The following is a 23,658-nucleotide window of genomic DNA, read 5'->3' on the forward strand; positions in this document are numbered from 1 at the left end:
TGTTGAAGGACAACCGAGTTCCTATCCACAAACACTAGGGGCAAATTCACCCTCCATTGGATGGACTCTTGCATCGTCAACGAACAACAGCCATTCTCCTGGATTCAGATGACTTCGGGATCTCAAAATCATTTGACATGGACAAAGCTATACTTTTACCCTTGAGAGGCTCGCTGGGCTGAAAACCCGGAAGGGCGGCCCAGGAAAAAGTTAGAGCAAGAAAAGAAGAAAAATACAAAAAAAAGAAGAAGCAAAAAAATGTAAAAGAAAAAAAAAAGAAAACAAAAAAAAAATGCAAAAAAAAAAGATGAGAAAAAGAAATGAAAAAGAAAGAAGAACAAAGCTCGCAAGGTTGAAAACCCGCGACAGGCGCCTTGGCAAAAGTTAGAGCATAAAAAGGAGAGGTTAATGCCCGAGTGTACCTTAACCCCGAACTACGTAAGGCTTGATTCCCATCTTTGGGATACGTAGGCAACTTCATTCTGAAGTCCAGCCGTAAAACAATTTGACTGTGCCCATGTAATGGTTTTGATTATCTTCGTTTTCTCTGTATCTGAGAATTTGGTTGTGTTCGTCGCTCTGAGGACTGCCCACAATGCGTTGCGGTGCCATCCAAACAAGGGGCAACTTTCTGTTGCCATTCAATGCGCCGCGGCGCCGTTCAAACAAGGGGCAACTTTTCGTTGCCATGCAGTTCCCCTCAAGCAAGGGGTAATTTTCCTTCGAATCCGAGGTTGTGCATCTCGAGAGTAGGTTCCGTGCTCGTTGAGCAGTGGTCGTTTGCAAAAATAGTTTTTGAGAATTTTTACTGAGGTTGACTAATCTTCTCGAAAAGTACTCCACTTTTCAAAACTGGACCATTTCTCGGACCCAAAAAGGGAAAACGGTCAGTGTTCATAGCCTAACTTGCATGATTTTAAATCAGAAAATCGAACAAGCGCGTTAATCTAACTCTCATGTTGGTCAAAACTGTTTTAGTAGAAAGCAAAAACAAAAAATGGTCAAAATGATGAACTAGGGGCACAGTTGAGTCAGGTGTTCTATCTTTTCCCCTTTGTCAAAATACTTGCCAAAAGGGCACTCTACTTATCGGAAAGGGCACTGTATTCGCCGGAAAAGGGCACAAAAAAGGGCAGAAAAGCTCTCACATCCTCCAAGCAACGAGGTATCAAGCAAAGTGCGAAGCACGAACTAAAATGGGGCAAGATATTCCACTCCATCATCTGGACAGATCTTATCACGTCCAAGCTCCCCAGCAAAGCATCATCAACTGATGTTAGCTACAGATTTGCTACACACCCAGTTGTAGCGTAACCTTTCCGTGGGAGGAATTCACTAGCTGTGAGCGGAAGAAAGAGATTCTAGCTGAGTGCTATGGGCAAGAGCCCACAACTTTTTGTTTATCCATCAACCGCCCTGGGGAGGGATAAAAATGAGAGAATAAAGAATAGAGAGATGTACGATGAGAGAAAAGTGAGAAAAGGGTTTTGTGAGAAAAACCGAGCTTGAAGGCCGAGTGATGTGAGAATCACAAATGAGAAAGGGTGGGAAATAATACCTAGAGAAACAGGCTCCCTGTGCACGTCTGTGTGTCGTGTCTTTTGTTTTGTTTGTCTCAAATCTTGTTTTGAGTCGTTCCGAGTGTGTCTCGTTGTGTTTAGGTCATTTTACCTTTGTTTTCTATTGTTGAGTCATTTTGGTTGTGGTCAGTTGTTGGCTCAATACCCGGTTGAGAACCCTTTTCTCATTTCAATTTCAAAAATCGTTTTGTGCTCAGAGTGCCGTGTCGTTCTCCACATTCGTGCAAAACAAGATTTTGTTCTTTCAAAAAAAAAAAAAAAAAAAAACCACAGGGTTTAACCTAGGTCATGTGAGAACAGTAAAACCAGGGCCTATTTGAAGTTATATGGGTTCCAGACTACGAAGCAAAAGCAAAAGAGGAAAATGTCGGGTATCTGAGTTTGTTTCAACTTCAGTAAGTTCCAGGACTACACTCCGTGTGTACCTCTTCAAGTCTTGCCAAAGCTCCGAAGTATGAGTGTGCCTCTACTTCAAGCTCAAGATCAAGTCTGCTTCAAGCCAAAATGGCAATCAGAAGTGCTCTTCTCGAGTACCATTCCCTGCCAGAGGCATCTTGGCCATGTTTGCAATGAGTTCCTAGGAGACCAACTGCGACGGTGGAAACTAGAGTTCGAATGGCTGATGCCTAGAACGTAAAGGTTCGGGATTTCCGGGACTAAAGTCTGGTTTAAATACCCAGAGGCGTGTCCTCGGCTTGAAATCTGTATGGAAGCCCCATAGGTTGAGATAGCGTGTAGGCACCTCAATTCTGGATACTGAACCAACCTAGTTTGTCATCTTGTTGGAGAATAGGGAAAGTTATGAATATGATCAGGAAGAACGGCAACATCCAAAGTGTTCTACGTGAAGGACCCTTGTTAGCATTTCAAAGCCTTTGTACTGTAAGTTGAAGGTAAGTGTTCGAAGAGCACGAGGGGAGATCCCCGTCAGAGTAGAGCGGTTCATCGCCACTCACCCCATGAGGTGCTTTCCAAAGCGTCGTTACGCTTGTTTATTGCGTTCCTTAAACATCATGCATTGTATTGCATTGTACCTATCAAGTTTCTTTCTCATTCATGCACGATATTGTATGTACGGTTCATTCAAAGAGGTTCCGTTTGAGATCCTTTATTTGGTGTATTAATCACACTTCATTCAGTTAGTGTATCAATCACACTTCATTTCTTTAGTATATCAATCATACTCTGTTCACACTGTGCATCTATCACACTTTGTGTTCATTTTCAGTATATCAATCATACTCTGTTCACTAAGTGCATCTATCACACTTCGTGTTCACATTCAGTATATCAATCATACTCTGTTCACTAAGTGCATCTATTACACTTTGTGTTCACATTTAGTATATCAATCATACTCTGTCCACACAGTGCATCTATCACACTTTGTGTTCACATTTAGTATATCAATCACACTCTGCTCACATTGTGCATCTATCATACTTTGTGTTCACATTCAGTATATCAATCATACTCAGTTCACTAAGTGCATCTATCACACTTCGTGTTCACATTTAGTATATCAATCATACTCTGTTCACACTGTGCATCTATCACACTTTGTGTTCATTTTCAGTATATCAATCATACTCAGTTCACTAAGTGCATCTATCACACTTCGTGTTCATTTTCAGTATATCAATCATACTCTGCTCACATTGTGCATCTATGACACTTTGTGTTCACATTTAGTATATCAATCATACTTAGTTCACTAAGTGCATCTATCACACTTCGTGTTCACATTTAGTATATCAATCATACTCTGTTCACATTGTGCATCTATCACACTTTGTGTTCATTTTCAGTATATCAATCATACTTAGTTCACTAAGTGCATCTATCACACTTTGTGTTCACATTTAGTATATTAATCATACTCTGTTCACTAAGTGCATCTATCACACTTCGTGTTCACATTCAGTATATCAATCATACTATGTTCACTAAGTGCATCTATCACACTTCGTGTTCACATTTAGTATATCAATCATACTCTGCTCACATTGTGCATCTATCACACTTTGTGTTCATTTTCAGTATATCAATCATACTCAGTTCACTAAGTGCATCTATCACACTTTGTGTTCGCTTTTAGTGTATCAAGCACACTCTGTTCACATAGTGCATCTATCACACTTTGCGTTTGCTTTTTGTATATCCGTCATACTTTGCTTCACGTAGTGCATCTGTCACACTCTGTGTTCACCTTCAGTGTATCAATCACGCTCTGTTCACTTTGTGTATCTATCACACTTTGCTTTACTTAGTGTATCAATCACACTTAATTCATATAGTGTATCCAGCACACTCTCTTCACTTTTGTGTATCTATCACACATGCTCACTAATTCTCCGCATTCTTAACTGCATAAAATGTAGTTGTGGCTTTGCATTCTTGCTTAAAACTGTTGCATCTATTTGCGAATACTTGCTTCATTACAGCTTGCTGCATTTGCATGATCATTAAGTTACCTTCGGCTTCTTGCATTTTTGGTTGCATTTTGCCCCTGCCTGCGGGCACATCTGTGTTATTTTGTATGTTTGTCTAAGTCTTCGGCCTTGTCAAAAATGGGTCGTCTCTAGGCTTTGACATTCACTCCCGTCACTTATGACTTCCGAGTTCTGTCAAAGAGGGGCAACTATAGACACCCCATTTTTGACCGACCTTGAGACTCAGACGTCACCAGTTGAGCACTCGGTGATATTGCATATTGTGCTTGCTCAGAAGTTTCAGAGTCTCGGCTGCGAGCCTTGCCTCCGGACTTCCGGGCTCTTTTGTGCTTTGTCTCGGTTTGCGAACTAGGCTCTGTTTTCTCTGTTTTCTTTTACCGAAGGGAGAGAGAGGTCTCGTAGATCATCTCTCAGTGGCCGTAGGCTACGTTTCGTGGCCGTAGGCCATTTTGCCCGTTTGGAGCCCGGTTTCCGGTTTTTCGAAGCCGTTGGCCGTGTGCCTCGGTTCGGGACCTCTTAACCATCTCCGTTTGCTCCAGTTTTTGGCATGCATCTTATTTGCTCCCTTTTGAGGGACACTGTGGTCCGAGAGACCAACTTCGTGGTCGAACACCACTCACGGTGCCTAACGGTCAGTTTTCGGGGCCTCAGGCTGTGCGTTTCGGCCCCTGAACCTTCATTTTGCATCGGTTTTGGTTCATTTTTGGCAGGGACCTCTGTTTCATTGTTAGGAAGGTCGTAGAAGGGTGGGAGGCCAGTAATTGTTCCGGCAACCAGTTATATTTCCTCATCGCCCTCTGTCGCCCGTTTTTCTCACTTGAAAGCCAATGTTGACCACCCTAAGGCCACTTTTTCCAGCTCTAAACCACATATTTGTGTTGTACACATCTGGGAGGACACCAATATTTGGTGGCCGGCCAGTAATTGTGGTTGACCCTTTTGAACCCCTCCTAAAAGTGGGTTCTCTCTCCTAGTTCACTTTCTCCAGTTTTTTACCACAGGGCTGTGTTGTGCACACATGGGAGGCCCTTTTTCTGTGGTGGCCGGCCATTAATTCTTCTTGACCGATTTGACCCTTGGCCGGCCAGCCATGGGAGGTAGCCGGCCGGCCACCTGCAACCTAGATAAGCAGCCGGCCATGCTCCTTGCATCAGCTACAGTGCAGATATGCATCTGTTTTCCCCCCAGATTCTGTATCCGGGGGGCTGCATTTTGGAGGGAAACTTGATTGGTTTTCCCTCCGTTTTTCCCCCTTTTCCCCCCCTTTCTTGCCTATATAACAGGGCCTCCAGCTCTGGTATTAGGGTTATAAAAATTCCCTCAAGCCTCTTGCATTACATCTCTCTCCCTCTCTACTCCAAACACCAAAACCCTTCAAACCCTACACCATTTTACACTACACCTCATAGCCCCACCCTTCCATCCTCCATTCCAGCAGCTGGAGGTTGTTCTTCAAGGCCTAGGAGTGCTGCATCCCAAGCCGAAAGGGTGCCAAAGATTAGTCTTCAAGGGTAAGCTCTATTTCCCTCTTTTTGGTCCATATTTTGCATCCTTTCTAAGCCATACTTTATTGCTATTTTGGGCTCTGACCCTAACTGGAACCAGGCTTATTTTGAGCTCCTTTTCACTTTTGTTTGAGGGCCTCTCACTGTTTGAGGCCTCCTTGTTGTACTTGCTTCATTGTCTCTCTTGTATGCCATTTTCTTGTGTAGTATTTTTGGCCCATGTATAAATTGTTTTGAGGCATGCCATAAACTGTAAAGAGGCTTATTTTGAGCCCTTATTCAACATTGTTGAAGGGCTCATTGCTATTTGAGGCTTCTATTTATCACTTGCCTTTATATCTCTCGTTTGGCCATATTTTTGCATGATTCATTAGCCTCTTGTGCTTCTGTTTTTGGGGTCTGGTCCGAACTAAAAATGACCTTATTTTGACCCCCTCTTCATGTTTTATTAAGGGTTTTTCACTGTTTGAGGCATCCTTTATATACTTTGTGTTATATCTCTCTTTTTGGCCTTATTTTGTGTAGTATTTTAGGCTTGCATGCACACTGTTTTGGGTCTGGCCACCAACTGAAAAATGAAATATTTTGGTCCCCTCTTCAACATTGTTGAAGGGCCCCTTTGTGTTTAAGGCCAGAAACCACCACTTGCTTCTTTGTCCCTCTTTTGACCCATTTCTTGCATGAGAGCTTAGTTGTGCCTGTGTTGGTTTTTGTTGTTTGTCATAAACTGTAAAATATCATATTTTGGGCCCCTCTTCAACATTGTTGAAGGACCCTCAGATGTTTGGGGCCAGAAGCTGTGACTTGCTTCTTTGTCTCACATTTACGGCCATTTTTGCATGCTAGTTTTGCCCCATTTGTGTTCATTTTTTGGATTTTCTATAAACTGAAAACATGCATTTTTTGGGGCTGCCTTGAATCTGTCTTCACATGCCATGATCAAATAATGCATGCTTGATGTAGCTACAAGCCATTTCATGTGCTTAATCTTGCATTTCGGGACTATTTCGTGCATCGGGTGCTATGTGGTCATGATTCGGGGCTGTTTCGGGTCATATTTCGCTTCTAAAATTTGTATATCATATTTCATGCCTTGCCATGTCTTGTTAGAGTGGCATTTGGTGCTTTAGGGTCGATCCTCGATTTATGTGCATGTGTGCACGCATTTCGAGTGTCTCATTTTCATCTTATGGCCTCCTATGTTAGTATGGCTGAGGTCCACTCATGTTGGTGTAAGTCCATTATGCATTGTGTATGCCATTTTATTTCATAGCATTGCGTATGCTAGGTTGTATGTTAGCGCATTGTGTATGCCATGTTACCTCGTGCATCGTGTATGCCATTTCATAGCATTGTGCATGCTAGGTTGTATATTAGTTGCATTCATGCATGTCATGCATATTGCATTATGTTTGGGATAGGAGTTAGCCCGAGCACGGGAAACGAGAGACGTTTCGTACTCCGAGTGACGGAACGTGTCTCAATTCCCAGTCGCCGACACTCCGGATTATCCATGATGGAGTCTAGGTTTTGTTTTGTTTTCATGTGCATTCATTCTATATTGAGTTTCACAATTCGACTCCTCGGCCATCATGCATCGAGATGCGTGATTGGTGGCACGAGGATCGAGGTATGCATACATTTGTGAAGATACATTGCCATGCCCTTTTCCTGCTCTCTGTTACAGCAAATCAAGAATCAACAGTCTTCTGGGGTTGGCGCGCTTTCCAAGAAATCATTGCAAAACAGAGGCTAATTGGGGCATCGCGGTGGATTTTCGTGCAAAGGCAACCCGAGCATGCATCATTCATCATCCGGAGAAGAGTCAAGGCAGTCCTTGGCTTGCATGCCAATTTTATTGTTTTCTTAGTTAATTTGGTAATTAACTAGGATTTTTTACATATTTGGACTGTAATATTCATTTGGGACTGTATATTATTTTATTCAGACCCTTCGAGCGAGGGCACAACTGTAATAAGTGTGCGTGTGTGTGATGCATGTCTTTCAACCCTACGTCTTTCTCCCTTTTATTTACCAGCTTATGATGGTTAGATTAGGGCATGTTTCAATTAGCATACAGTATGACAGCATGTTTGCATTCATTCATTTGTTTCGCATGCACCAGGCTCGGCGCATCATACTAACTGCATTTGTATTTCAATTCCAAGATTGAGTACTTGTTAGCTGTAGCATTTCATATGTGATGTTTAGAATAGCCGAGCCTGCTATAGTTGCATTTTTGCATGTGTTGCATTAGGCATTTCTGTATAATTAGGATCATGCATGGATTTCTAACTTAGCTTCTGTTTTGGCTTGGAGTACTCGGTAAGTTTTATGCTTTAGCATCCTTGCATGCGTGTGAATGACTGCCATGATAGCATGCTTACCATGAGGCTATTTGCTTATGTGATATAACTGCCTGAATGCCTGTGGGTGAAGGTTGGGTTATTTGAATTGGAACAATTCATCAATTGTGTGTTTTAAGCTCACTAGATAGTGGCAAAATCATACTTTCTAAGCCCACCCGAGGGTGGCGAATCCACGTCTTAGCCTACTTGCAGGTAGCACCATCAAACCATTTTCAAATAAACAAACATGAAATATTTTGTTCCAATTCAGGCGATCCAGTCTATACTTGTATGATGTGCGCATCACATAGTAATCTAGGCTAATAACCGGAATAAGAACACACAATGTTTTCAAAACTTGATATCATGGTTAGTAGAGGCCGATCTTTGATCGGGCGAGCGGGCGTGCTCACGAAGTGACCTTCCCCAATCGTACCCAAGTTCCCGAGCCGAGGCAACTTTTGTGATGACGGACACGTGGCCTTAAGCAACGAGTCAGGGTTTCCTAAATTTCCCAAAATAAAATATTTAGGTGGCGACTCTGTATCTGGCAAAGCAGTCCATGTTTGGCACATCTTTCAAAAATCTGTTTTCTCAAAACGATTTGCCGGATTTGGACTCTTTAGTTCAGACTTAGAACCGTGACAAATTGAGAGTCCTGAGCTGTAGTGAGCCCAATATCGAACGGAATGGGGGGACTCGTTCCTTTCCCGGGGCGTTCGGGGACGTCTACACCATCTTTTGAAATCAGTTCCTAAGAACTTCTCTGGCTTTTCACCGTGATTGATTGGCACAGTCATAACAGGAGGAGGGTTTGGAGCAATTACAGCCACCATAGCAGTACTTGTTTGCGCATTAGTTTCAGTAGCCATAAATTCTAAATTATAAAACAAAATTATAATTAGAATTTTATACTACATAGCAAATTTAAACCAAAACCACAAAATTTTAATTTTGTAAAAATAAAATAAACAAGAATTGTAACTTTTATGTCCAATTAATTTAAAAATAAAATAAAATTTTATTTAAACAAATTAATTCCACACAGGAAATTAAATTTCTGTAATACTTAAAAAATTAAAATACTGAAATAGAATTTTAATTAATGAAAAACTCAGAAATTATTTTTGAAAACTAAAATTAATTTCTGACTAACTTCACAAATAAATATTCGAAATTGTTAATGACTACTAGTATATTATTACTAGTTGTCAAAGAAAATAAACAGTATATTACTATTATTTTTCAAATAGTATATTACTACTATTTGTTTTTCCAACCAGAATATTATTTTGTAAAACCACATAAAATAATTTATGTAAGAAGAAAAAAAGAAGAAAGAAAACCAACGAAAAATTCTGTTTTAACAGAATAATTCGAATCTGTCTTAAGATTGTTTGAACAATTTTCTATGTAAAATAAATAACTTGAAACAAATCAAACAAATAAGAATAAATTACCTACCGAATTTATTTTACCGAAATGAATAAGTACAGAAATAGATCAAGTCGAGGGTGTGACACTCTATCCTTAAAACAAATTCACCTCGCTTCGGTGCTTATGGATAAATGGCGTCTGTCTCCCATGATACAATGATCTACACAAATTATAGTAGCACTCCAAACAATTTGTACGATGAACAAAAACCTGTGTTCTATACTCTCCAAATTTTTCTTAAAATAATATGAAGAATAAGTTGATACAAGAGAGAAAACTAAAAAGAAACAAGTGAATTTCGGATCTAGAAATTTACTGGAATGGTCTAGGTATTTATAGGCCTGAGCTGGTCTGAAAATCAAACCGAACATGTAGGTTTTTGAATTCAACAGGTGCAAACAGTTTTGGACAGATAACAGTTGGGTAATTTCAAATCTGTTTGAACAGATAATTGCTGGACAATTTCAAACTTGTCTGGATGAAACTGACTCTGTTCGGAACTGCTGGGCAGTTTAGAGCAGTTTAAATAGTTGAAAATTGGACTAGAAGAGGCATAGTTTTAGATAAAAAAAATTAAATTAATTTTGACCAGGAATTTAAATAATTTCCTGCAAGAATTTTGGACAAAATTTAAATAAATTTTATCCAAAAATTAATATTAGAATCAACCCACAACCCATACCCCGCGCCCGGCACGGCATGGCTCGGTCGGCCAATCGGAGGGCAACGTAGGCGCGCGAGCGTGTGTGGTGGTTTGAGCCAAGGTTTAATTTGTCCATAACTCATCCCTTCTACAAACTTGGGTTGTCCCTTAGGGCCCAACCTAAGTATTGCCACCTAGAGCTTATATACATACACAAGCTCTCTTAAAATTTCAATGTGGGACAAGCCTTATAAGGAAACCCACATTTTATTCTTTAATTGTCCATTCCACGAACTCGAAAATGACGTCAACTTCTTATTTACTCATAAATGGTTTTGATGAACCGTTTGCACCGTGTGACTTGTCATGCGGCAAAGAACATGTCACCTCTTTGGACCCACCCCAAAAGACGTGTAGAACCTAACCAAATTTGGGCTCAAAGTTCGCCCAAAATAAGCCTATAAAACCATAAATTCCAACAATCGGTAGGTGAGAAGAAGGGTTGCACGGTAAAAGAGAGTGGGTTAGAGGAGGGCTGAGTTGCTGGCAAGTGAGGAGGAAAGGTTGTCGGTGGGAGAAAATGAGTTAGAGGTAGCAAAATCGCCAGAAATGAAGGGTGGGCAACCAGTAGTAGTGATAGTGGTGGTTGCCTATGGAGAAGCTGGTGAAAAGGTTGGGTTAGGTAGAAATTAGGATTAGGATTTGAGGGATTGTTTGGTAATTTTAAATAAGGATAAGATTGTAATAAATAAATAAATAAATTATGAGTGTAAGGTGATAAAAAGATGGTATAAGTAAAATTATACTTCACTCTTTCTTTTACAGTTATCAAATTAACTATAAAAAATGACAAATTATGACGATAGTCTCTATATGTTTTGGTTTTCCTTATAATTTCAATTGGCTTGATTTTAACATTTAATTTATAATATTATCTCAATTTAGTCCAATTAGTTATGACTTTTACCTCTCTTTTTTTCTTTCTTTTTTTCTTTTTTTTAATGAAAAATATACACATAAGTATCATGTGTCGTATTTTTAAGAACAAAGAGTTATGCTATACCCCACCAATTTTAGACTCCCAAAATCAATTCTTAATGACATAGCAAACACTTATTGGATAGTTTTTATGTTTTAGTGGAATTCCTAAATAATGTGACTTATAACATATTACTTGTAGTTGGTTTAGGGGTTCAAAATTGGTGTTCCAAATCATTTTCCCTCAACAAATTTAGTGATAATTTTTTTGAAAAACATAATGATATTATCAATTAGATTAAATTAACACAAAATTAAAAATTAAAAATCAAAATTACATCAATTAAAAATATAAGAATCAAAATAATATAAAGCATGAAATATAAAAACCATCAATATAATTTGACCAAAAAAAAACACATTATCATTTTAAATATGAAATTTGTTAGCATATCTATCAACCAATCCCATTAAATGAAATTAATTACCCATAAGTCGTGTTGACTTTTTAAATACATCAATAACTCCCCAACTGTCCATATTATCCTCAATTGCCCATATTACCCACATTGAATATTTTCTTTTCTCTTTTTTCTATAATATTTTGCAAAGAACTTTCATTCTCTCTCTCATCTATCATCTCTCTACACCACCACCACTGTCACTGCACCTACTGCCACTATCCACCGTCAGCAACCATTGCTCGCCTCAACCAACGTCATCTTCTGTTGTCATCAATGGTGTTCACCTCAACCACCGTCCTCGTCATCCTCCCTTACTGCCATCATCGTTCACCCCACACCACTGTCATCCTCCCTCGTTGCTTGCCATTGACATCACTGCCATTGCCACAATCCTCCATTACCAATCTATTGTCTTTGATGACAAACTTCGTCGATGGCTTCAAATCTAGATATTTTCAATGCAAATCTGCTATCTTCAACTCCAATTTGGTACGGTACATGGTTGCTAGTGAGATCAAGACTTTTTTAAGATCTCATTCCTTATCTCTTTTATTTGTCTCTCTTTATTTTTCAAAGTAAATCTACTGCATATTTCTTTATCAGTGATAAATTTATCAGTCTATTTTGTTATGTATGTATAGAAAAGGAGGTGTCTTGTGAGTAATGAGTGTGACTGAGTGAATTGGTCAGATTTGTGTAGGCACCTCATTTTGACCGGTCCTAAGACTTGGGTGCTTCTTTTTGATCACCTGATGATGAAAACAAGAAGGTGTATCTCAGAGAATCCTCAATAAGAAAACTTAGAAATTGAACTCTGTTTTTAACCCTAAACAGCTACAAATTATGCTTCTAAGGGAGTATTCTGACCTCACGGTTGCATCCAGAATGGTTCGTTTAGCTAGGATCAACCTTTGCTACACTTCTAGGGGTCTCACTGAAAAATTCTTTTGAAATTTGGGTAACAGGACAATTATTTGAAACTTTTGGACCAAATTATAATTTTCAAAACTTAGGGAATATGTTGTTATGTTAGGAAATATTTCATCCATATGAAAAATATTTCGTCAATACTAACTGTGATGTTGACGTGGCATGAATGGATTGGTCATTGCTGATGACTTGTCTTTATCCAAAAAAATGAATTTAAGAAATGCTGGTGAAAAGGTTTGAACCTCCAACATAAGACTCCACACTCAACACCTTAACCACTATACCAAAGCTTTGCCTGGTGTTATATTTCCCCTCAAATAATATTTGACCATTTCAAACCAGCAGGCAAATAAGGTGTATTTTTTGCATTTTTTTCTTGTGTGTGGAACACTCTCCTACCCCATTAGCTGACCCATATATCACTAAATACATACCTAATCATCCCCCATTGTCAAAAAGAGGTTTTGCTTGCATCCATAAAGAAGTATTCCATGCATCCACCTTGAAAATTTGCCCTCCTCTCACATTCTTGTCTCCCATCTTCTTTTTGACCTTCACTTTCCCTCATTGTCTATATAGAATGATCATATTGTAAGGGAGAGAGAGGACCACGAAATTGAAGAGAAAAGAGTGAGAAAATCGTGAAAAAGAGAGAAAAATTGAGTTTTTGAGCCGAAAACACTCCTATCTTCAATATACACCCCATACCTTCCATACAAACTAAAATTCCATCTTTCCTACACCCAAAACTCCTCCAAATATTCTGAAATAGCTAAATTTCAGTAGTGATTGATCAAAGGAAAGAGTAAGTGTTCTTGAAAATAAGAAAAAATAAGAGAGTTAGCCACTTTTTCACCATACATACCCAAAGTTTCATTCTAGTTTCGAATTGAGGATTGAGAACACACTTCCTAAACTTGAGGGTGAGCAAAAGAAAGTTTAGAAACCAAGAAGTTCAATCTTTCTTTGGAAGGTAAATTTCTAGTCTTTAATTTTCTTATATTTTCTATCTTATATTTATTTTCTTACTTCATATTTCATGGTGTTTTGTTATAATCCAAGTGATTTATTTATCTCATATTTATTTTCTTGCTCATTATTTCATAGTGTTTTATTATAATCCAAGTGATTTGTTTATTGTATATTTATTTTCTTACTTTATATTTCATAGTGTGTTGTTGTAATCAAAGTGGTTTGTTTAGCTCATAATTATTTATTTATTTTTTATTCGCTTGTTTTAATTTCATATTAGTTTTGTTGTAATCTTACATGTTCTACCTCATATTTGTTTTCTTGTTTTAGGTTCATGTTAGTTTTGTTGTAATTTTGTATGTTCTACCTCATATTTATTTTCTTGTTTTAGGTACATGTTAGTTTTACTGTAATCTTGCATGTTCTACCTCATATTTTGTTTTCTTGTTTTAGGTTTATGTTAGTTTTGTTGTAATCTTGCATGTTCTATCTTATATATGTTTTCTTATTTTAGTTTTGTACGGGGGGGGGGGGGGGGGGGGGGGAAATATCTTCTGCTCTCCGTACTCCTCGTACTCTAAGCTTCTCTTGACGGCGTCTACCTCTGCAACACAAAAACGGTGAGCTGCCCGGCGGTGGTGTGTCGGAAAGACCCTCCGACGATCAAGTCGGACCACTAGCTAGGGAAGAAGGCTATCAGAGAGAGTTTTTGGTAGGATGAATTCGCTTACCTCCAACGTCCCTCTTCCTCCATATTTCTAGGCTGGCCATGCAGCCTCGAGGTTGTGCGCGCACTACCTTTGCTGTCCTTCCCTGGACAGGTGGCAGTGCTCGCCTCTCACCACCTTGAGCGTGTAAAGGCTTAGTCCTCCCTCCAGTACACACAGGACTGCCCAACGGTATTGAGGCGTGCGTGGAGCGGATGTCCTCTCCTCCACGCCATTGGCCCAGATGGCATACTTAACCGGAGTACCACGACCGGCCTGTCACTTGTGGAGAGTCGCTATTACATGCTCATAACCGAGCTATGTGTCGCCGACCTATAACTTGGAATCAGGCGAAAGCCTGCCCACCTCGGCCGAACAATCATTGGTCGGTTCATCATGACCATCTGGTTGCGAGGCATGCCGGCCTCCAACCGGTCTGCCTTCAATCTTGGTCACACGAAGCCACTTTATATCGACTGACCGATCCAAGATGCACCGGCCTTGATCGCGCCCACGGACTAGCTCGGGTTACCTTTTAGCCCGGTCAGCATCCGCTAACCCAAGCTCCGTCCAACACGTTCAAGACGCAGCTCAGCTATGCCAGTTGGTGCCTGACCGGTCAATATTTCCGACCGTGCAGGGCAGGCTGCTGGTCATGTCAACAGAGATTAGCTCCGCGTTGCGCAGTCCGTCACGTCTGACGTTATCTCAGCTCAACCGTACAGTCAGGTGCAAATCTCCCCTCTCAATTGCCCCTTAAACCCATCCGAGCTATCGTGATTGGGTTTACCTCTGTGACCGAGCTAATCGGTTGAATTGCGCCATTACCGAGCCGAGCATCATGGGGAAATATCTGGTCCCGAGCTATCCCGTTTGGCCGGCCATCGTGTCGGCAGTCTTGTCAAGGGTCGTTCAGCCGTACAGCCGTACTGACAGCCGCGTTTCCAGTGCCACGTGGCTTCACGCCATTGGGTCATGCAGCCAGTTATTCTGTACGCGCAGAATTCAAACGGCTGCGCCGTTTGGGTGGTTTCCCCCCTTTTTATGCACAGACCAAGGGTCATTCGAACCCTTCACTCTCCATCTTCTTCTAGAGCTCCAAACCCTAGCCTCTCATCGCTCCAAGCTCCCAACAGTTGCTGCCCCTTGCTGTGTCTGCCATTCCTGACGTTGCAGTCGAGCTCTCGAGGCCTAACTCACTTCTCATTCATTTTCGATAAGTCACACTACCCCTCCCTTGTATTTTCTGCTCCCGTTTTCTAGTTCTCCCTATTCTCTGCGTTTTTCTGCCACTGTGCTTCGTGTTCCCTGCCTGGGACCTTTAGGGATCCTCCTTTTTAGTCTAATAGTGCCATACCTTAGGAAAACTGGAACTGGTGGAGTGGAGGGGGCTTTCGTGCCCCTGTTTCCCCTTAGTTTGAACGAATGAGCCTTGAGCATAGGATAAATGAGATGAACAGGATGAACACTGTTCAAAACCGAGCCAAATGCTCATTTAAATCCGTAGAGAGAGTTTAAACCGAGCAAAAACGGTTTGTGGATGCTCGCTGAGGCCGCAACCGAGCTAAATGCTTAATAAAATCGACAAACAGGTCTAACCGAGCAAAAACTTGCCTTGACTAAACCAAAGATAGAATCAGAACCAAACCAGGAAGGCTAAATCAGTCGTGCCGTCCAGCCGAGATAGGGAGAGACCGACCAAAAAACCCAAAAACATTCACCGAGCTAAAAAATCCAGCGCCAGCCGTGTAGTTTATGCCGTGCTAACCCTTGAAATTCTTTCTTAATCAATGCAGAACAAACTAGGACCGACCAAGCCCTTCAGCGTTACCACTGGTGGAGCTCAAAGTCCGAGCAAATACACCAGCATTTTTGACCGGGATACACACTAAACCAAATAGAACCGAGATAATGGGGAAGTACCGATTTATGGTAAGCTCGCCTGGCGCGATGGCCGAATTTAGAAGGGAGTACAACGTTCCTGATGACGTCGTCTTAGAACTCGCCAAAAAAGGAGACACACCATGGGGCGACTTAGACCGGTGCCCCTTCACGGTCGTTTCCATTGTTGAAGGAGGGCTTCGCTTCCCCGTGCAACCTTTGATCTGCGAATTTTTGAGGCAGACGAGGCTTTGCCCGACCCAAGTTTCAAATAACATATACAAAATAATAAACGGCGTGGCCGAGCTGAACCGGGGGCTCGGTTTAAATCTCGGTCTTGCAGAAATTTTCCACCAATATAGCCTAAGTAGAAATAAGAGTGGGCTTTGCTGGTACCTCAAAGTCAAGAAGGGCCGAGCAAAACTCATTGAAGGCAACCCAGACAAAGAAACTAACGATGACGACTTCCTCTGGGTGTCCGGTGCTTACGAGGACACCGAGGCGCCCATACCAGGCTGGTACATTAGGAAAAATTTCGGCAGTGCTGGTAAGTAGCCCGGCTGACCGCACTATCCTCTTTCTGAATTTCATTATTATAATTTTGCACCGGTCTAACACTTACCTCCTTTCTGCAGATAAGTACCTAGCAGCGGACTACCACCAGGCCAACCAAGAGGCCATCAGAGTCTTGCTTCGCCATCCAGCCGAGGAGAGGGAGTCATCAAAACTTCTCGGTTTCGAGCAAACCTACCATTACCAAGCACCGTGCAAGAGCAGAGTCACCGACTTCCTACGTGCGCCATCCCCTGAACCAGATCCCAACTTGCCACCAATCAAACTCGTCCCCCTTACAGCCGAGCAAGAAATGGCCAAGATAAGGGCGATCAAATCAATGATTACTGGAGAGGAAGGGGAGTCCCAACCTCCAGAGGCGACCGGGGGAACATCTTCCACCCCAGCGGGGCAAAAATAAGGAGCTGTGCTTGCTCTCGCCAGCGAACAACCGGCTGGCCGATCAAAGAAAAGGACGAGGAAGGAGATGACCGGGCAAAACCTCGCTGATGAAGATTCAACTGAGGTCGCCTCAACCGAACAGGGGGACCGGACCGAGCAACTGTTGGCCGGCAAATCCAAGGGCAAGGGGCCAGCCACCCCCCCGGTTTGGGTGCCCGAGTTCAAATACCAGGGCCGGGCAGTTTCTTCTGAGGACTCCGTCTACGCGGACAAAGATTATTCGCTTGGTTTCAATTTGACCAAGGGGTTAATCTTGCCCGCCGATATGAAAAAACATGACGAGCTGTCCGACCTCAAGGTCCTCCGCTCGGTAGTGAAATCCATAGTGCTGGTAAGTTCTTCATTTTTTTATGTCAAACTGTTTGCTCGATTTTTGCGCGGTTTTGCGAGTACCAACGATCTCACTGGTTTTCAGGCCGCGTAAAAGAACTACTTGGCCCACGACCGGATGATCAAAGTGCGGCAGAGCCTGCGCGATGCCATCTCGGAGAACGAGGCCCAGAAAGGCGAGATAGCCAAACTCAAGGCCGCGCAAGAAGTAGTCGTGGCGGAGCGTGATACCTTGCTCCAAAAAGTCGACCGAGCTAGTGAGGAAAAACAACGAGCCGTGAAGTCGACGAAAGCTCGGTATCTCGCCGAGCTGCAGAAGCTGCGCGACGCCCATAAGAAAGAAAGGGACAAAGCGGTCGATGATGCAGAGGACCGTGGATATAAGCAGGGGGAGAAAACCTACGAGCGCCAAGTCCAAGCGACCAAGGACATCTTTTTCCAGTGCGGCTGGAAGGCTGCCGTGGAAAAAGTTGGCCTTGATCAGGATGTCAAAATGTTCGTGAACCCCCCTGCGGCATATATCCGAGTCTATATGCAGGCCTATGCCAGTGCTACCCAAAATCGGCTCATTGCGGAGGCAAGGAAGGAGGCCGAGGAAGAAGCCGCCACCGCGAAACAGGCCAAGTAAACTACTGCCGAAGTATCACAAGATGACGAAGTGGCTGATCGGGATGTTGCTGTGGGGGATGGAGTTGAGGACGACGCCGAGGAAAACTTGCCCGAGCAGACAGTTGTGATGGCCGAGCAGACGGTGCAGGCAGCCAGACAAACTGTCGATCTTGAAATGGATTGAAAATTTTCCCCCCGTTTTTTTTTTTTTTTTTGCATGTAACCGGGCTAGGCCCCACCTTTGTACTGAATCTTCTTCAATCAATGAAACTTTTGAACCTTCTGTTCGTATATATCGTCTATTTCTTTTTGGTTGGCTTGTGTATAAATGTCTCGATTTAAACGTTGATAATTCACAACTGGCAGGTCGGCTGAGCCGCGCAATATGCCAAGCTGAAATCACCCAGAACGTTTTCCAACATCTGGCTGCTCGGCTCCTTGAAAATTTAAATGAGCTGACATTGTAACTTGGCCGAGCAAAATCCGCTCGGTTTAAAATGTTTGTAGAATCATACATTTCCATTACATCAATGAGACCGAGCAAAAATCAGCTCGCCTTGTGAGTTGGTTAAGCTGCCAACATTTCCTTTCGGCCGAGCCAAGTCAGCTCGGCCTCTTATCGGTTGGACAAAACGCCAGCACCGAGAAATCCTGCCGAACAAAATCCGCTCGTTTCCCATATTGGACAAGACACCAATATGCCGACTGGGCCGAGTAAAATTAGCTCGGCCCTTACATTGGGCAAAACACCAATGTTTCAGCTAGGTTGGTCATGACGCCAACATTTCGACCGGGCGAGGGAAACCAGCTCGGCCCTAGGCTAATGCGAACTTTTCCCTACGCAAACTTTTTGTGCGGTCTGTCTCCATTCCAGCGAGATGAAATCAAACCGGTCTCATTCAGGGCGGTCTCCTTGCCCCTAGAATCCATGATTGCCTTGTATCCTTGCGATTTCATTGTACAGAGATATAATACCAAACAAGAGTGCTATTTTTATTACAAAAGCGTTGCTATCTTTTACATCTAGTGCCAAGAGGCTAAGGGTCTGGAAAAGCTTAAACAACATAAGCAAATTACAATTCAAAAGTAAAAAACCTTAAGGTTGGTTGCATTCCATGGTCTGGGGACAACCTTGCCATCCAAATCTTCCAGATGGTATGCCCCTTTGCCAGCTAGACCAATCACCTTGTATGGTCCTTCCCAATTCGCACCGAGCTTTCTTTCGCCAGGGACCACCGTGTTGCCAAGTACCTTTCTCAAAACCCAGTCTCCGACTTTGAATAGCCTGGGGTGCACCGCCTTGTTGTATTTCTTGGAGAGCTCTTGTTGATAAGCTGCGATGTGGATTAGTGCCCGCTCCCTTCTTTCCTCGGCAAGGTCTAATTCCAATGCCACGACTTCATTATTCAGATCAGGCTGGAAACTTTCAGAGCAGATGGTTGGCATGCCAATTTCCAATGGGATGACTGCCTCCATGCCGTAGGCCAAAGCGAATGGTGTTTCCCCGGTCGACCTTCTTGGGGTAGTGCGGTATGCCCAGAGCACGTTGGGAAGTTCCTCAGCCCATTTCCCCTTGGCTTTTTCAAGCCGCTTCTTTAGCCCATCCAAGATGGTCTTGTTTGAGGCCTCTGCTTGACCGTTAGACTGAGGATAGGCCGGCGTCGAATTGTAGAACTCGATCTTCAACTCTTCGCAAAATCCGCGAAAGAGCTTCCCATCAAATTGAGTGCCGTTATCTGAGACGAGGGCCCTGGGTATACCGAAGCGAGTAATGACGTTTTGCCAAACAAACTTCTTCACATCCTTTTCCTTTATAGTCGCCAGTGGCTCGGCCTCCACCCACTTGGTGAAGTAGTCGGTGGCAGCGATGAAGAACTTGCGATTGCCCGGCGCCGCTGGGAGTGGTCCAACAATATCCAATCCCCAAAGCGCGAACGGCCAAGGACTTGTGAGAGGGAGCAAATCTCTAGCCGGCTGGTGGATCTGGTGAGCGAACTTCTGACACTTCTCACACCTGCGAACGTATTTCTGTGCGTCCGCCTGCATGCACGACCACCAGTGACCTTGGGAAATTGCTCGGTACGCCAAGGACCTGCCTCCAGTATGGCTTCCACAGATGCCCTCATGTATTTCGTAGAGAAAAGTCTCCACTTTGGTGGGGTGGACACACTTCAAATACGGCCCGGTGAAGGACTTCTTATACAAGGCTCCAGATGGGGAGAGCCAAAACCGCTCTGACTTTGCTCGGATTTTGTGGGCTGCCTTCTTTTCTTCCGGTAGAACTCTGTCTTTTAAGAAGGCGATGATGGGATCCATCCAGGAAGGACCCAAGTCGGTGCAGAGCACCTCAGTTGCTTCCGGTTCCTCAATGCTTGGTCGGGGTAAAAACTCTATCATCAAGGGGTTAGGAAAAGCTGTCTGAATGGAGGCGAGCCCAGCCAATTCGTCAGCCGAGTTGTTTTCTTCGCGGTTGATCTGTTCCACTCTTATCGCAGGGAACTTCTTGATTTCTTCTCGCACCAACGCTTGATACTTGGCCATTCTTTCATCCCTTGCCTCATACTCCCCTGATACCTGATTGACCACAAGCTTGGAGTCGCTGAAGACCATAAGGGCGGTGGCTTTCATTCTTAACGCGCTTCTCAAACCGGCGAGGAGGGCTTCATACTCTGCCTCGTTGTTGGACGCCAGGAATCCGAGCGTAATTGCTTGCTCAATAATCAGCCCATCTGGTGAGGTCAGCACAATTCCCAGCCCAGCCCCATGCCTGTTGGACGCTCCATCGACGAAGAGCTTCCACATCTCGCCAATGAACAGCTTCCAACAATCAGACGGGTTTTGGGAGCTTCTCAATTCAATGTGCTTGGCCGGCTCGTTCTGGTCTTTTTTCTCGTCTCCATTGGGTTCATCTTCCAACGAGTTGTCGGACTTTGCTAGTTCGGTCAAACTTTGCCCTTTTCCCACGTGCGAGCCAACGTTCGTTTCTGTGGCCAGAACCATGGGTTGTGCTAAATCCGCACCAACCAAATCAACCGGGCAAATTGGATGCATCCTAGGGGCAAATTTCGCCACGAAGTCGGCTAGTGCTTGAGCCTTGATTGCGGTGTGCGGTCGGAACTTGATGTCATATTGGCCTAATTCCACGGCCCATTTCAAAATTCTCCCAGTGAAGTCTGCCTTTTCAAAAAGCACTTTAAGTGGGAACTCGGTCAACACAACTATTGTATGGGCGTGAAAATAGTGTGCCAGCTTTCTTGACGCCATCATAAGGGCCAGCGCCAATTTTTCCAAGGGAAGATATCTTGTTTCGGCTGGGAGAAGAGTCTTGCTTACATAGAAGATCGGTAGGTGCTGGATGCCTTCAGCACGCACCAAAACCGCGCTGACGGCATGTTGGGAGACAGCCAAGTAGAGGTACAACTCTTCGCCTGGCTAAGGCGTGACCAAAATAGGGGCTGAGGAGAGATACACTTTTAGGTCTGCTAGCGCGTGGTCGCACTCATCATCCTAGAAGAACTTGGACTTCAGAGTTTTAAAGAAGGGCCTGCAACGATCAGAAGACCGGCTAATAAATCTGTTCAGCGCGGCTGCCATCCCGGCAAGATGTTGCACGTCCTTCGTGGAGTTGGGACGCTCCAGGTTTTGTATGGCCTTGATCTGTGATGGGTCAGCTTCAATCCCTCGATTTGTGATGAGAAAACCCAGAAACTTTCCGGTGCTAACTCCGAAGGCGCATTTTGTGGCGTTCAAACGAAGCTTGTGGAGCTTAAGTATAGCGAACATTTCTGCGAGGTCGGCGAGGTGTTAAGACTTTTCCTTACTCTTCACCACCATGTCATCGATATAGGCCTCCATTGGTTGGCCCAAGAGAGGAGCGAACATTTTTGTAACCATCCGCTGAAAGGTTACCCCGGCGTTCTTTAGTCCGAACGGCATGACTTTGTAACAATATAATCCTCTGGGGGTGGTGAACGACGTAATTTCTCTGTCCGGTTTATGCATGGCTATCTGGTGGTAGCCGCGATAAGCGTCCGGGAAGCTAAACCTCTGATGGCCAGCGGTCAAGTCCACCAGCTGGTCAATTCGTGGAAGGGGAAAGCTATCCTTGGGGCAGGCTCGGTTGACAGTCTTGTAGTCAACGCAGACTCACTACTTGCCGTTTTTCTTCGGAACAACCACCGTGTTGGATATCCACCGAGGGTATTGCACTTCTTCTATAGCCCCGGCTTCCAACAAGTTCTTCACTTCTTCCGCCACCACTTCAGCATGGTGCAGGGCTGAATGGCGCGTCCTATGAATGACTGGCCGTGCGTTGGGAAAAACATTCAACTGATGACAGATGAAGCTCGGGTCGACACCAAGCATGTCGTAAGGCGTCCAGGCAAAGGCCACCAAATTGGAAACCAAGAAGTTGACATAATCCGCTTGCTCGGCACTAGACAAAGATGATCCAAAGAGGAAGAATTTAGTTGGATCGTTTTCGTCAAAGCGCACTTCCACCAAATCTTCGACCGATTTTTCCTCGGCCTTCCTTCCCACGTCGTCAAGGACCTCTTTTCCCTCGGGCCCCTCGATCATTTGGACAAACCCTTTGGCTGCTTGGCTGCCATTTACCGCAACGAAGCATTGTTTTGCCATCACCTGGTCTCCCCAAACTTCCTCTATTTGCCCGCTCGATGCCGGAAAGCGCATGACTTGGTGGAAGGTCGAGGCAACCGCTTGCATGGCGTGCAGCCATCCCCTACCTAAGATCAAGTTGTAGGTGGATGGAACTTTGAGCACCCAGAACTCCACTTGCTTTACTACTGAACCCGCTTTGACCGGCAAAATAATCTTCCCGATTGGCCACTCCGGCTGTGAGTTGAAGCCGACCAAAGAAGACGTCGCAGGGGCCAAGTCCTTGTCTTCTAACTTCATCTGCTTGAACGCGTCATAATACATGATTTCGACCGAACTCCCCTGGTCGATCAGGATTCTCTTGATATCAAAGTCCTTGACGCGAAGAGTGACTACTAAGGCATCATTGTGCAGCATCTGAACTCTTTCCAAGTCCTTGGTTGAGAACGAAAGGATGTCCCTTTCTTTGGTCTTTCCTTTCTTCACAGCGGGCTGAACAGAGAGCACTTCCCTCATGTGCTCGGCCTTCTTGATCATCCCCCTCAGCTCGCAAACCCTAGCCGGTTCAATGATTCCGTGGATGACGTTGATTACACCTTGCGGGGGCGTTTCTAGGGCGTCCAGGCCGTTTGGCTCGACTTGGTCTGCTGGCGTGGCCTTGATGCCCCCATCTATGTATTGGTCAAGATGCCCTGCCGCCACCAATTCCTCTAACTGTTGCTTGAGCGGCAGGCAGTCCTCCGTTCGGTGCCCCCGCTCTTCATGAAAGGTGCAACGATATTTTGAATTGAAGCCTCTCTAGGCACTCCCCAACTTGGCCGGCCAACGGACGAAGGGTTCGCTTTGAATTTCGCTCAAAATGCGGTAGATGGGGATTTTAAACACCGTGGTGATCCCAGTCCGCGCCTTCAATTTTCTTTTGGCATCCTCCGCAGCATCACGGGGAGGGTCTGCCCGGTTGTTTCAACGGCCCTTGTTTCTGTCATCACGGTTTGGACCATGGCGCTGGTCTTTCGACCGGTTGTTTGGGCGGCTATCCTCCTGCCCAACCGAGTGAACTTTCCCCGCAACCCTCCTGTCCGCCGCGACCGGATTAACCTTCTCGGTCGTGGAGGCGGCATCATCCTCCACACGAATGTGCTCATTGATCCGCTGCATCAATGACGCCATGGTTGTAGGTTGATGCATCG

The 23,658-nt window shown here is 44.0% G+C and overlaps 1 protein-coding gene across 1 annotated transcript; it reads right to left on the minus strand.

Moving 5' to 3' along the window:
* Nucleotides 1-22,000: 22,000 nt before the first annotated feature.
* LOC114318333 (uncharacterized) lies at nucleotides 22,001-22,984 on the minus strand. The gene has a single exon (XM_028265201.1). It carries the CDS (start codon nucleotides 22,982-22,984, stop codon nucleotides 22,001-22,003), a length of 984 nt encoding a protein of 327 aa, XP_028121002.1.
* Between the last annotated feature and the right edge of the window lie 674 nt (nucleotides 22,985-23,658).

The sequence above is a fragment of the Camellia sinensis genome, chromosome 6 (genome assembly GCF_055761805.1).
Source record: "Camellia sinensis isolate YWXY chromosome 6, ASM5576180v1, whole genome shotgun sequence".
NCBI lineage: Eukaryota > Viridiplantae > Streptophyta > Magnoliopsida > Ericales > Theaceae > Camellia > Camellia sinensis.